Source organism: Astyanax mexicanus, chromosome 5 (genome assembly GCF_023375975.1).
Source record: "Astyanax mexicanus isolate ESR-SI-001 chromosome 5, AstMex3_surface, whole genome shotgun sequence".
In the NCBI taxonomy this organism is placed as follows: Eukaryota; Metazoa; Chordata; class Actinopteri; order Characiformes; family Acestrorhamphidae; genus Astyanax; species Astyanax mexicanus.
Genome location: NC_064412.1, coordinates 23,453,756 through 23,469,194, shown reverse-complemented (window position 1 = coordinate 23,469,194; position 15,439 = coordinate 23,453,756). Strand labels below are relative to the sequence as shown.

The 15,439-nt window shown below is 36.7% G+C and overlaps 1 protein-coding gene across 22 annotated transcripts in view; it reads left to right on the top strand.

Annotated features, from left to right (window-relative positions):
* Nucleotides 1-15,439, top strand: part of dock7 (dedicator of cytokinesis 7) — an 87,220-nt gene that overhangs the window by 54,540 nt on the left and 17,241 nt on the right. For 6 of the 22 annotated variants that reach the window (XR_007439287.1, XR_007439286.1, XM_049479716.1 and 3 more), the window contains 13 exons: nt 2,638-2,727; nt 3,256-3,351; nt 4,209-4,349; nt 4,687-4,800; nt 4,917-5,084; nt 5,386-5,537; nt 5,819-5,988; nt 6,696-6,850; nt 7,623-7,805; nt 7,953-8,109; nt 8,244-8,340; nt 9,482-9,499; nt 13,548-13,601. Coding sequence is in view for 20 of the 22 variants with exons in the window: in XM_049479716.1 (XP_049335673.1) it covers nt 2,638-2,727; nt 3,256-3,351; nt 4,209-4,349; nt 4,687-4,800; nt 4,917-5,084; nt 5,386-5,537; nt 5,819-5,988; nt 6,696-6,850; nt 7,623-7,805; nt 7,953-8,109; nt 8,244-8,340; nt 9,482-9,499; nt 13,548-13,601 (1,595 nt within the window). In the remaining 2 variants the exon portion in view is untranslated. The remainder of the gene's footprint in view (nt 1-2,637; nt 2,728-3,255; nt 3,352-4,208; nt 4,350-4,686; nt 4,801-4,916; nt 5,085-5,385; nt 5,538-5,818; nt 5,989-6,695; nt 6,851-7,622; nt 7,806-7,952; nt 8,110-8,243; nt 8,341-9,481; nt 9,500-13,547; nt 13,602-15,439) is intronic. The other 16 variants (XM_049479724.1, XM_049479723.1, XM_049479719.1 and 13 more) reach the window with 10 other exon arrangements.

Below are 15,439 nucleotides of genomic sequence, written 5' to 3'. Positions count from 1 at the left end.
CAATTAAAATACAACAATGTGAAAACGCGTAAACAACAGCTTGTCTGAACCTAAACTGTACTGCCAATAGAATAGGACTCCCTGGCACAGATAAAGGTGAAACTACTGGCACCATCTCTAATGTCAGGTATGCTAATGTCAGCTAGAGTGGTATAAAATGATTATGATGATGAGAATGATGAAGAAGTTCCATCCAATACTTTTGGGTTGAGTTGGGAAGTTGGGAATAGTTTGGGTGGTAATCTATCAACATCCTAACCTCAGTGACGCTCTTGCCGCTAAATACAATCAAATCCTCACAGCAAAGCATAAAAGTTATTTATTTATTTGTTTATTTATATTATTTTTAATGCCCTTGATTGTGGAAGAAACAATGAATGATCAGGTGCTTCAATACTTTTGTCCATCATATAGAGCAAAACTATCTGAACAAAAACTCAAATTTCAATTTATAGTAACAGTGGTTGAGCGGTTAAATCATTCCTTGCCATGCCTCCAAATGATTTCCATCCCTTCTTCATTTCTTCTTTGGCTAGACCCTCTTTTCCCCTCCTCTCCCTCATGTTCATCATACTGAATGCACTGCATGGCCAACAAATGACTTAACTCACTTTCACTCACTCACCACAGCATGATATGTGATGCTGCATGTAAATGTGTGTGGATGAGCGAGAAAGAAATATTGGGAGAGATCTCTGTGTGTATGTGTTTGTGTGTGTGTGAGATTGTGTGGTATAATGTATGTCTTGTTTTGTTAATGTGTTTTTAGTTAATTTGTTTTGACATTGCAGACTTATTGATTATTAATTAACGTTATAATACTGAAGCTACATAATAAAACCTTAAAGTTCAGTGGCATTCCTTTTTTAATTACTTTTTTTTTCATTGGTCACTTCCTCTCCCACAGAGATGAATGAACTAAACTCAAACATTGTTCTTCTCTATCGTCCATAATAGCATTATAATATAACATCATAATACCATTATAATAACTTTCTACTGCTTATTTGAATGTGGACATAATGGGGGTTTATTCTTGGTTGAATAAACCTAAAATTAGACATGCCTACATGGTTTATTCCCTATATGCACTGATCAGCCATTACATTAGCTCCACCTCCTTGTTTCTACCCTTACTGCCTAATTTATTAGCTTCATTTATGATATAGGACTCTGTAGCTACAGATTCTGAGCTTCTGTCTCAGACTTTACATCTACAAGGTGGAACAGCTAGGTAGCAGTGTCTTATAGAGTGGACAGTAAGTGTACACAGTGTTTAAAAACTTCAGCAGCACTGCTGTCTGATCCACTCTAACAAACAGTGTACCACCACCATGTCTGTACATGAGAAAGATCCACAACCTAAATAATAGCTGTTCTGTGGTTTTCCTGTAGGTTCATGACCACACATTTATTTTCCCTGTAGGGATATCCTAGAAGCAAGATAATAACTATTCTTATATAATACTGCTTAAAATTATTTGCCTAAAAGGTCTTAAAATATGCATAGTTTAATTATAGCTGACAATAAGCTATTATTGATTTCCGCTTAAATGTGTGCTCATATAATTGCAGGACACCCTTTTATTTCAGAAATGCAAAAGAAAATTGCATATCTGAATGGCAGCTACATTGAAAGCTGCCATATTTAATTTCTGAAATAGAAGAGTGTGCTGCAACTGTTGACTCACCCTGTATATAACATATAATATGAAAGCTTAAAGCATTGTTAATAAACCCTATAAACCTTTTTTGGTTTGTGTCCAGTTCAACCATAATTAAGCATCAGTACATACATATCCCTTAACCCCTTAACGCCTGAATTAATGTAGCTGTATATGAAAAAATGTTTCATGTGTGTTTTACCTTTAAGTAGATAGTAAATATTGTTGAGATTATTAATTTCACTTTTGCACAAAAATAAATAGAAAGTTTGGTATGTTGCAAATTTGCAACAACAGGCAATATGGTCTATTTGGGGTAAATTTGGTATGTTGCAAATTTGCTACAGCAGACATAATGGTCCATACTAAGATAACAATAACAGAGTAATATAACAGTGAAAAATCAATGTTTTATTTATGCACCCAACAGCAGGCATTCAATAATAAATAACACCAATTACTGTCACCAACACAATATACACAAATATTACAGGAAACATTTCATTAATTTGAATTCTAGATTCATTTGAATTGTAAATTGTCAAAGGTTCCTAGGTCCGTGGCGAATATGCACTAACAGGCATTGGGGGAATGCAGGCGCTATCTTGGCAGGTTGATTGAATCAAACGGTTAGTCACATATTTGCAACAACAGGCGTTAAGGGGTTAAAATGAATTGTTTCCAAAATGTGACATAGACTTATTTTTAAACTTATTTTTAAATTTGATGATCTGCAGGATGACTATGTGGGACAGGGTGGGTGTCAGCTTATGGTTGTACGAGTGTTTTTGCTGTGTTTTGCTGTGTTTTACTGTGTTACGTTCTGTCTTTAGGATGTGTTTTTGCGTGTGTTTGTGTGTGTGTGTGTGCGGTGCGTGTGTGTAGCTGTGTCTATCTGAGTAGCAGATGGCACCACACACTCCTGTCCTTCACACTAATCTGTTGTCACCCTTCCATTCATCCCCACTCATAGGCCATGGAGCGCAGTGGCAATCGCATGTCATCGCACACTGAGAGCGCCAGTTTCTTGCAAACTTTAACAGGACGCTTGCCGACCAAAAAGGTAGAGACTCAACACCGGGGGGGAGGAGCCCAGCGCCTCCTCGCTCCGCTCTGCACCTGTCTTGTCTGTGGATGTGTGCTTCTTGGTCTAATGGTGTTTGGTGTGGTGGTTGTGGTCTTGTTGGTTGCTGAATACGTGTTCCGTCTTTGTCGTGAATGCAAGCCGATGATGATTTGTATGATGAAGCGAATTCTTTACTCATACTGCGCTTTTTTGGAGCACCCACTCAATCTAGCCGTGCCTGTTGGGGTATATTGATATTTGATGTTTGATTTTTATTTTATTTTTTATTTTTTGTGCTGATGACCCCTCAACACTTTCACCACCTCCACCCCTGTTAATCAATCCATTGCTCCACTCTTGCAGCAGCCACAGGGACTGTATGTCAATGGACCATTTCTTTTCCTGTAGTAGTGTTAAGATACAGTGTTGTATGTTTTTGTTAGAAGGTCTTCCCCTCTAAGCTGTAGTTGTAGTAGATGATTGTTGATTGGAATGTCTAACAGTTTGATGAACGGTGTTCCTCAGCTCTTCCATGAGGAGCTGGCCCTGCAGTGGGTGGTGAGCAGTGGCAGTGTGAGGGAGGGAGCCCTTCAACAAGCCTGGTTTTTCTTTGAACTCATGGTAAGTATGGGGACCTGTAATAAACATGCTTGTATTACAAGGTCATGTGTCTGTTCCACTTGTACACACACACACACACACACATACACATACACACACAGCTCTGGAAAAAAATAAGAGACCACTTCAGTTTCTGAATCAGATTCTCTGATTTTGCTATTTGTAGGCTATTTTAGGTATATGAGTAAAATAAACATTATTGTTTTATTCTATAAAATACGGACAACATTTCTCCCAAATTCCAAATAAAAATATTGTAATTTAGAGCATTTATTTGCAGAAAATGAGAAATGGCTGAAACAACAAAAAAGATGCAGAACTATCAGACCTCAAATAATGCAAAGAAAACAAATTCATATCATAAAGTTTTAAGAGTTCAGAAATCAATATTTGATTAAATAACCCTGGTTTTTGATAACAGTTTTCATGCATCTTGGCACATTCTCCTCCACCAGTCTTACACACTGCTTTTGGATAACTTTATGCCACTCCTGGTGCAAAAATTCAAGCAGTTCAGCTTAGTTTGTTTGCTGTGATCATCCATCTTCCTCTTAATTGTATTCCAGAGGTTTTTAATTTGATAAAACCAAAAACTCATAAACTCTCTAAATTCTAAGTGGTCTCTTTTTTTATTGTTTTTTCCAGAGCTGTATATACTATTTTTTTTTTTTTTTTGCACTGGAACTTTGCATCAAAATGTACCACTTAAATAATTTCTAGCAGTTTAAAAATAATGAAGTGCATTATACTCCACAACTGTAGGGGGTCCCTACAGATACTTGACATACAGATACTTTAACCAACAAGTCTTTATAATAAGCAATTTCCTAATATGTGTCTGTATTCTCTGCTGTCAGGTTAAAAGCATTATTCACCACCTGTATTTCACTGACCGCCTGGAGTCCCCCAGGAAGAACCGTTTCCCTGAGCGCTTCATGGACGACATCACTGCTCTGGTTAGCACCATTGCTGGTGACATTGTCTCACGCTTCCAGAAGGTAAGGTTAAAAGATTTATTTACTAGCTTTTATTATTATAATAACTATTAGTATTGTAAATTTACCAGGGATGCACTGAATATTTGGCAACCGAAAGTATTTGTCTGAATAGAGGAAAAAGACAAATAGTTTATATCAATATCATTTATTTTAGGCCAGATTGCAGATTGTTTTTACTAACTTTAGGATATTTAAAAAAAATGAGCTGGTAAACATTAAAAAACAGATCTTTAATTTGATAGATTAATTCCATAAAAAAAATAGTGTATATTGTTTATTGTGTATTTTTCATTGACACATTGTGTATGATTTATTTTTTATTTTTATATTTCTTTAGGATTTGGAATTGGTGGAGAGGCTTAATGCAAGCTTGGCCTTCTTTCTTAATGACTTACTGTCTGTCATGGACAGGGGGTTCGTTTTCAGTCTTGTGAAGACATATTGGAAGCAGGTATGTAAAGTACATGTTTTGTATGAATATTTTCTTCATATTAAAATCAGAAAAGCTATAAAAAATATTTGCGTAAAGGGTCCAGATTTAAACATAACACATCTTCTGATCTCCAGGTGTCCACCAAGCTGTACGCTCTGCAGAACCCCACTCTGGAGTCTCTGAGGCTTGATTTCCTGAGGATCGTCTGTAGTCATGAGCACTATGTCACCCTGAATCTGCCCTGCAGTCTGCTCACACCCCCTGCTTCCCCCTCTCCCTCTGTGTCATCTGCCACCTCACAGGTACAGCACTGAGGCATCGTGTCTAGTAGTACCTCCCTTAATAATTAGTCAAATTGTTGTTCTAGTCAAATGGCTGCAGTAGGCTCAGTCCTGTGTAAAATAAATCAGTACAGTTTTTCTCTTGTGTATAGTCACACTTTAGTATTGAATGTTTCTCAGTGTTAATGTTTGTAAAAGTAGAAAAGTGAGAGAGTGCAGCAAAGTTACTAAATGTAGTAATTCCTCATCTCTCTCTCTCTGTCTCTCTCTTCTTCTCTCTCCCCTCTCTCTCTCTCTCTCTCTCTCTCTCTCTCTCTCTCAGAGTTCTGGGTTCTCTACGCATGTGCAGGACCAGAAGATTGCTAACATGTTTGAGTTATCAGTTCCGTTCAGAGAGCAGCACTACCTGGCTGGTTTGGTTCTGACTGAACTTGCTCTTATTCTGGATCCAGAGGCAGATGGGTTAGTACACTGGTGTGTGTCATAACTCATCTCATCTTCATTCTTTACGTTCTTGTCTTGTGTTGTACTCATCCACATATTACACAGATAAATGTATTCAGTTCAGAAAGGTAGTAAGGATCATTCATACGTCATACTATCAGAACAGTTTCATAAAATCCATGTGAGCTTCTGACACGGCAGTCATGTGTATGTCATAAGCCTCAAGGTTAAAATAGTCCCAGTGTTTTCTTTTTGTATTTTGCGGGGGTATTTATTTTTTTTGACTGAATTCTTCTTGTCTGTGTGTATAGGATGTTTGGACTGCATAAAAAGGTGATCAGTGTGGTCCATAACCTGCTGTCCAGTCATGATTCTGACCCTCGTTATGCTGATCCTGAAGTCAAAGCCAGGGTTGCCATGCTCTACTTGCCTCTCATAGGCATTGTAATGGAAACCCTGCCCCAGCTCCATGACTTCACAGGTATGTCAAATTGACTAATGCTACTAACAGACAGACAGACAGACAGACACAGACAGACAGACACAGACAGACAGACACAGACAGACAGACACAGACAGACAGACACAGACAGACAGACACAGACAGACAGACACAGACAGACAGACACAGACAGACAGACACAGACAGACACAGACAGACAGACCGACACAGACACTTACTTTATTTATCCCGAAGGAAATTTAGGAATCCAGCAGCAACAACACAATACAATAAGAAACATACTCAGACAAATCAAAACACAGAAGAATAGAAAGTATATAAGGCTATAAAAAAAACTATTAGCAAGTATATGTATTTGTGTACTTGTTTATACTGAAGCTTATTATTATGTATGTAATTCGGGCTTGAGAGATAAAGTTGAAGTTCATTGTTTTTTAGCACAGCAAAGTGCACTAGGCATACAGTATTGAATGTAGGTATCAGAGCCTAGTTTGCAATTAAGAAAAAAAAATGAAAGGGCATGGTATTGTGCAGACATAACATAGTAGAAATGACCAAATCTGTTTTGTATGATCAGAGACTAGGAAACTAGTTGGATTCTCCCACATATCTACTAATGCATACTAGGGCTTTGTTGACTTTTCTAATGTTTCATTGCAGACTAATAGTATCTCCGCACCGCAAATGTTAAATATTAAATGATTTTATCTTTGGCCCCTTTACAGAATCCCATAACCAGTGGGGTCGTCCTGGTGGGCCTGGAACAGAAGAACAGGAAGCTGAAGGCAACAGCATGATCAGTCAGACTGTAGCCATGGCCATAGCAGGAACCTCTGTTCCACAGATGTCACGACCAAGCAGTTTCCTGCTCAACCCGCAGGTATCCTGACCTGGCCTGACATGATCTCATAAATGTTGTATTGCTGTTCTTTACTTCTTTTCTTTTCCAGTGTTTTGTATATTTTTCATATCTTAATATTATTTACATTAATGTCACTGCTGTTGAGAGCTGTTGAGCTTTAGCTTTAGATTTCTGTGAAAAATGATATTAAAGGGATATTTTCCTAAATTTGCAATTGATTTCAAACATGTGTGTTTAACATGTGTGAAAAAAGTGTTTTGAAAGTTTCTCAGACAATGTGTTGCAGTCTTTGAAAAGACCAAAATTACTAATATTTTTTAGCTGAAATTAAACAAAATGAAACATTTGTCTATTTTTGGTGGGTTTTTCATCAAATTTGGCTCTTTTTAGCCATTGAATAAATGACATATGCTAAATTTATCTTGCATTAAATGAAGCAATTATAAAAATTATATATTTTATATTATTTTTAAATAATATAAATTTGGTCCCAACTTTGAAGAAAACACAACATGACTTAAAATAAAGTAGTAATTTTTTTCTGCATTAATTATTTAGTCTTCTAACTTTTTAGCAATACAACAAAGAGTTTTGGTACATCTCATTGTCTTGACGATGTTGGAAAATTGCCCTTCTTTTTCCAATCTTTTTCAGTTAATAAGAGTAAATGAGATTGACCTTTATATATCTGTTTCATTTCTATTCCTCACTATGAATGTGTCATTACTTGTCAAAATGATAAAAGCTAAGTTGAAAGATAGTAAGACTGTTCATGGTCCTTCCCCCTTAGGCCACCCGTCAGCATGGCACCTTCTCTCCTGAGTCCAGCCGCAGTCTGCTCATCTGTTTGCTGTGGGTTCTAAAAAATGCTGATGAGATGGTTCTGCAGAAGTGGTTCACAGACCTTTCTGTGTCTCAGCTGAACCGCCTGCTGGACATGCTCTACCTCTGTGTGTCCTGCTTCGAGTACAAGGTAACACGGCAGAGTCTTCGCGAACTGAATCATGAAATCCTGGGAAAAAACACAGACATTAATTCACTTTAATTAACTGTGCAATGAAATAAACCAGTTAAGTAATGCATGTGTGTGTTTTTTTTATCCATCCATCTCATGAAAAAGACCCATTTTTTGTTCATGCAGGGAAAGAAAGCATTTGAGCGCATGAATAGTTTAACCTTTAAGAAATCTAAAGACATGAAAGCCAAGCTGGAAGAGGCCATCCTGGGCAGCATAGGAGCCAGACAGGAGATGGTACGACGCAGCCGAGGACAGCTGGGTTAGTGCTCACTTTTCTTTTTTATTTTATTTTTTTTTTATTTTTTATTTTTTTTATCTCCAATGTTAACATGTAAGTATGAACTTTCATGAAGTAGTATTTCCAAATCTTTTTTTTTTTTTCTCTCTCTCCAGAGCGCAGTCCATCAGGCAGTGCCTTTGGCAGTCAGGAGAACCTCCGCTGGAGAAAGGACATGACACACTGGCGTCAGAACAGTGAAAAGATGGACAAGTATGGCTACTCATGTCACCCTTTTACATGTTTGGTTATTTCATTGTCATGTTACAAATTATACACCTTTTAGATTCAGTGTAGAGTTAATGCACATATTCATAAAGCAAGCATTCAATTCTTATAATAAATGTAATCCTCACTTTTAGGTTCAGGGCAAAAGTTGAAGCTTTAGAATTGTGGGAATTAAAGATTTAGCTTGTTTTGTGTAATGTGTCTTCAAGTTTCCATCTCGCAGTTTTATCAGTATTTTAGATTTTATGATCATGTTTAGGGCTGACACTGCTGATTGATGATCTAATAATTTACTCATTATTATTTATTTATTTATATTATTATTTTAAATGACTGCAACACCCTTTAATGAAATCAAAGAGAGAGAGAATCTTTTTTTTTTCTTTTAAAATGATTTAATTTAATGGTGAAATCATTAGAGAAGGATTTAATGGACATTTTATTGTTTTACACTGGTATACAATATATTGTCTATACTGTAGAGTTTACTGCAGAAATTACATATATACATAATACACCTGGTTAAATTGTGTACTAATGCTATATTTTTATATAGTTTTAAATGTGAAGTGTAATGAAAGATAAAAGTGTCCCAGTTGAGCATGATCAAATATCCACAATACAGACAATACAGAACTGGTCAGTATTTGAGTTGTTAAAATGGGACACTGTTGACACTCTTATTCTACAATGCAGTGCAAAAAGAAAAAGGAGGGGCTTCTCTATTCTATTCTACATCTATTCACAAAATTGCTGTTATAATAATGACTTAGCAACCCTTCATCACCTCCTTTTAGTATAAAACAGACTATTACTTTAACATTTTGGGGGTACAGTCTTGCTAAAGTTGGACTATTCATCACCAATATACATACATTTTTTTAATCAAGCAGTTGTGTCAGCCTTAATCATGTCAAACCTACAGTAGAACTATTCATTTTATTTCAATTTTTATGTTGTTTTTTTCCCCATGTATCCATCTATTCTCTTATTTGAACTTATCAATCGTCCCCTATATACTATTTCTCTTCACTCCAGAAAAACATGACTCATTACACTCATTTAAGCATGTGGTGTGGAATGACTGCTCCATTTGACCTTGTTCTTTTATGCACTGTGTGTTTAGGGGCCAGAAATCAGTCAGGTATTGTACATCTGTAGTGTGCCACGCTTTCAACCAACCCCCTGTGCTACCCCTCAAGTTTAAAGATTTCCTTCCTCCTTTCCCTCCCCTGCTCTTCTTTACTGGTGTTTGGAGTGGTGTAGCTGGAGTTGGACTGTGGTGTCTAATTAACTGATATTAATTAGCGTTAAAAGCTTGAGCGTTCTCAGGGTTTGGTGTACCTTTGTCTGCTTGAATTTTAAAAAATGGTGCTTGCTTGGGTGGTTTTTGCTTCTTTTCAACATTCTAACAAAACGGAGATCTAGGCCTCTATTATAGAGTAGGACAAAAGTCATGTTTTAAAGGGATATGACTCTACTTAAAGGTAATGATGAAATGTAAGCCTGTAGTAGTTTTATCCTTGTGGTGAATGAAGTGTGTCTACAAAATGTCTATGCAAAACTCCACACACACACACACACACACACATATACACACTTAATAGATTCTCAGTGACTCCAGCAGTGCTGCTGTATAGCTGACACCCAGTGACAAGGATTTGGATTAAAGGAGAAGTTTATTAGCATCAAGTGTCAAAAAATAAATCAGCTTATCCTCTTACGTCTGTCTCGATTCTCTATCGGGCTTACGTTCCAGGGCAGGAGAACACATTGGAGTAAATTTGTGTTGGTTAAAGTAGTGTATGCTGAAATAATCAGATGAACCATTAACATCATGTTCGTTAAATACAGTAAAACAGCAGTGAAATATGATTAAACTGGTAGCCTGATTAATTGCAGCAGGGGAAAGTCATGTTTTTCCATTGTTTTAAATAAAAACTGTACATTGACACAAGCTCAAAAGCACTGTGTCAAATGTATAGAGATTTCAACCCATTTTAGCAGCTTAGCAGTTTAGATAGAAAACTATACGAAAAAGATATTAACAGAATTTCCTTTTTGTGTTCTGTGGTTGATTAAAACCCACATATCATTGGAAACTAAATTTTACTAGTCTTTACGTCAAAAATTGATTAAACAGACAAAAATCTTGTCTGTTTTAAATCCATTGTGTTTGTGATATAAGAAAAACAGTACATATACTGTAAAAAATGTTTATTGGCTCAAATATTAGTTTAAACACAAGTCAAATTAATACAGTATGTAATAGTGTTTAGTTTACATCAGTTGCAAACATTAAATAAATTAATAAGTACTGGTGCTGCATTGAAAGGGAAGAACAATATTAAGTTGGCTAACTCTTTTAGTATAGTAGTATCTTCTAGTATAGTCTACAGTAGGGCTGGGGCGACGCGTCGACATAATCGACGTCATCGATTACAAAAATACATCGATTTGCATAACGTGCGTCGGCGCGTCGTAAACATGGCGGCGCCTGTGGAGAGCATTAGAGGTTAGATCGGGCCCAAAAATTCCAACTGGCTGTTTTCGGGCTGTTTTAATGAGCGAAATATGATCAGAATTATGTTAATTAACACGGTAACATAGAAGCATAGAACTATTATTTAATTAAAATGATTTTTAAGAACAGCTAAACACAGTTCTGCAGGTCAAACGCGGAGGAGTTCACGTGCGAGAGACAGAGAGAGAGAGAGAGACACAGAGAGAGAGAGAGAGAGAGAGAGAGAGAGAGAGATTTGCGTGTTCTGGTGAGAACTACTCACAGGTGAAGGTTCTCTTTGATCTCCTCGTGCTCCTATTCTAGTCCCATTCATAATTCTGCAGCTCCCTCAGTGTTTTCTGCCGTATTTTGCGGCTAGCGCGAGCGCTTACAACTGACACCGCGAACCGCGAGGTGCCGCCGCGTTTGTGCCGAATCCGACTCTCTGCTGAATCTGACTCCCGCTTCGCGGACAGAATCGGCACAACACCCCCGCTGTAGAACTGCGGTAGTGAAAACAGCGCTTATAAATAAATTAGTTTAGTTTCACTTTCAGTTTTCGTTATTTTCGTTATTTTTTTTAAAATAAAAATATAATTAAAAAACAGACGCCTACATCTCGGACTATTTTCTGGAGCCCGGGTCGGATTTACGGGCGGGCCTCGGGTCATGTCGGGTTCGGGCAGAGAATCTAAGCTCTAGAGAGCTTGGACTCCGGAGAGCAATCTCCAGCTACAAAAAAACGCCAGCGGGCATCTAAAGTTTGGGAGCATTTCACGCAAAAGGGCAACAATGTGGTCCTCTGCCATATGTGCAAAAGGAGCACTTGAAGCGCAAACATCCAGGAGCACTATGTCAACAGGGTCACACAGTAAGTTACCGTTTACATCAGGGTCTCCGCGGGTGTCCTTAAAAAGACTTAAGACTGTCTACCAAAGGTTTTAAACCTGCCACAGGCAGAAATTATACATTTTTGGTTTATATTTATATATATAGTTTCCAGAAACAGTAGCATTATTCATAAGTTCAGGTGTTTAGCTAAGCTAGCTGCCTTAAGTTATTTTAGCTAGCGCCGTCGGCGCTGCGGTGTCACACCGTATTCTGTCACCGTCGGAATTTTGTGACCAGTGCTCACGGTTATGAGCGTTCATTGGCAAAACGGAAGCTTTCTATACCTACACCTTACCCTCAGCCCTAAACTGAACCGTTTTGGCCAGTCGGGGTAAACATTAGAAACGAACACGTTTCGAATCGGCCAGTGCACCGGTCTGCTGAGAACTACTTGCCAGTGGTCACAAAATCTAGCGGTCACAGAAAACAACACACGGTTGTGGTGTATGGGAGCTTATCCATTTTTAGCGTTATAGATCTAAACAACGTGCTGTACATGTAAGTGATTATAAGTGTGGGGTTTGGTTTAGTAGGCTTGTGTTGTTGTTATTATATATAAATATAGTAATTTATCGTTTGCTTTAAAACGTAAAATAATAATTATTTAAATATGTTTCTCAATGAATAGATTAGTCGACTAATCGAAAAAAATAATCGTTAGAATAATCGTTTAAAAAATAATCGTTAGGGACAGCCCTAGTCTACAGTTAGTACTTACAGCTTTAAAGTCTTTATGTTTATTCTTTTTGTCTGACTGGCCGTAGAAAGAGAACTGTAGTCTATATACTAAATATTTTCTGATATTAAATTGTCTAAGACATCAAAATTTGTATTCAGCGCAAGTCAAAGGGACTCAGAAGGTGCCCTTTTACCCGAAAAAAGGGGCAGTGTCAATAATCAAGAGCAGAGTACCCATATGTGCTGCTCTACTCTGTTTAGCCAATTTAAGCGTTCTCCAGGGATTTTCTCCAGAAGAAAATTATTATTACTTTTGCTATATGAATGTTTGCATACATCAGTCTATTTTAGATTTATGTGGTTTTTTTTTTACAAGCAGAACACACTTATTGCCCAAATTACAAATTTTCGACATTGTTAAAGTATTGCATAGTACTGTACTTTTATTTCACAAGGTGACCAAAACATAGCTTGGTTTTAAAGGCACTGTAATAGCAATAAAGCAACTTTTTAAAATCTTTTAAAAAGTGATACAAGTAGGAAGTAAGGCTCCTTTCTCATATGTTCCAAACCAATACCCACACATTCACAGCTGTTCTAGCTCCTGGAGGCCTTTTATGTACTTATTACAGTCTTTAAGTCTCTTTAACTTGGAATTTGGGGAAATAATTTTGCACCTTTTAACAGTTGAAAAGATTCTGCTTTGAGAAAAGACCCATCATATTTTGCATAGCATTCCTAATGTGTATTTATGTATTACAGCTCCTATAGAGTATCTGCATCACTACCTTCTAGACAAAGCCATTTTTCATCGCAGATAATCCAGAGAAAGCCTATACTCACAGTGTGCCTCCATGTGCATAGCTGTGTGCCTCCATGTGCATAGCTGTGCACCTTTCCTTCAAGCTGTGCTTCATTATGCAGTATTAGCCTCCGGACCTTTTCCCAGTCTCCTGTAACCATGGCCTACCCATGTCTGCTTTTTAACAATGGTCCCTCTGCTGGAGGTGCGTGGTTGGGTGCTGGCTTCCCCCTCTCTCTGTGCGCTGTGAAATATGGGGTTATGATGTGTTGAACTGTATGTGTGTGGCCTGTTTTGAATGAGCGCTGTGCTGTGCAGGTTTAAGGAAACCCTACTGCGCAATGGGAGAAGCCAGGATCCTTTATTAGTTAGGTTTGTAAGCTCATTAGAAGAATTTATACATGCAGTTTCTCATAAACCCTGTGACCACCCTCAAGCCCACTGTACAGCAGCTATGTTTGAGCAGTATATAAAGACTGATTATATCTAATAGTCCTTTAATTAAATGAAACATTATTGTAAGTCACTTTTGAGGCATCACTTGCTTGGTGTAAGTTGACTGCTTCTTAATAGGGATGCACCAAAATGTACATTTCTGGCCAAGACCGAACAAAATGAAACATTTGTTCGTCAAACATTTGTCATATTTGTAACTTTTTAAATACATTTTGTAGCCAAAATGTGTTTTTGTCTTGCTTTTACAAAATTACATTTAAAAAAATGTATTGATTTACCTCAGTAGTATTATTTGAATCTTTAAAATGTTTCAGTAGTGCTATTCTAGTCATCTAGTCTTGACATTTAGCTAGCTACATCAATAGTGCAATTTTAATGATAAATGTAAATCAGCAGTGTAATTTTAGTCATAACATTTTATCAACAATCCCAGCAGTGCTACTCTAATTTAAAAAAATACTTCAGCTATCCTAGTCACACATTCAACTATACAACTACTTCAGTAGTGCAAATTTTAATTATAAATATATCATAGAAGTGGAATTTGTCATAAATATTTATTAACTATTCCAGCAGTGTTACTCTAACTTTGAAAATAATTTAGCTATTCCATTCTAGTCACACACTTAGCTACATAGCTACCTCAGAGCTGCATTTAATGACAAATGTGTCTACGCAGTACAATTTTAGTCATAAATTACCTCAGCATTGCTACTCTTATTTTACAAAATACTTCAGCTACTCTAGTCACACATTTAGCAATATAACTACCTCAGTAGTGCGATTTTAATCATAAATATATCAAAGCAGTGATATTTTATTTTAGTCATAAACTATTCCAGCATTGCTACTCTAATTTTACAAAATACTTCAGCTATTCTAGTCACACATTTAGCTATGCAACTACTCCAGAGCTGCAATTTTTAATCACAAATGTACCTAAGCAGTGATATTTTAGTCATAAACTATTCCAGCAGTGCTACTGTAATTTAGAAAATGTTTTAGCTATTAAATTCTAGTCACACACTTAGCTACATAGCTACCTTAGAACTGCAATGATAAATGTTCCTAAGCAGTGCAATTTTAGTCATAAATTATCTCAGCAGTGCTACTCTAATTTTGAAATTACTTCAGCTACTCAAGTCACACATTTAGCAATATAACTACCTCAGTAGTGCAATTTTAATCATAAATATATCAAAGCAGTGATATTTTATTTTAGTCATAAACTATTCCAGCATTGCTACTCTATTTTTAAAAATATTTTATCTGTTCCATTCTAGTCACACACTTACATACTACTTATTTACTACATAGCTACCTCAGAGTTGCAATTTCAATGACAAATATCTATAAGCAGTACAATTTTAGTCATAAATTACCTCAACATTGCTACTTTAATCTTGAAAATTCTAGTCAGACATTTAGCTAGCTACCTCAGTAGTGCAATTTTAGTCATAAATAATTTCAACAGTGCTACTTAAGTAAAATCTGAGTGAGATATGGCACAGCACAGAGAAACAAACAGATGCTAAAGTTAGCTCAGCTAGCTCTGTGCAGTTTGTATCTTTCAGCTGGAAACTCATACTAAGCATGTTAAGTGATATTTAACACTTTATTTCATTTATTATATGTGAGTAGAGAGTAAAAAACCTGCTTCTTTTTTTTTTACTGTTTATTGGCCATTAGTGCTAAACAAACCCTACAGTTAGCATCAATGCTAAGTTATTGTTGTGTATAAATTATTTGATTAT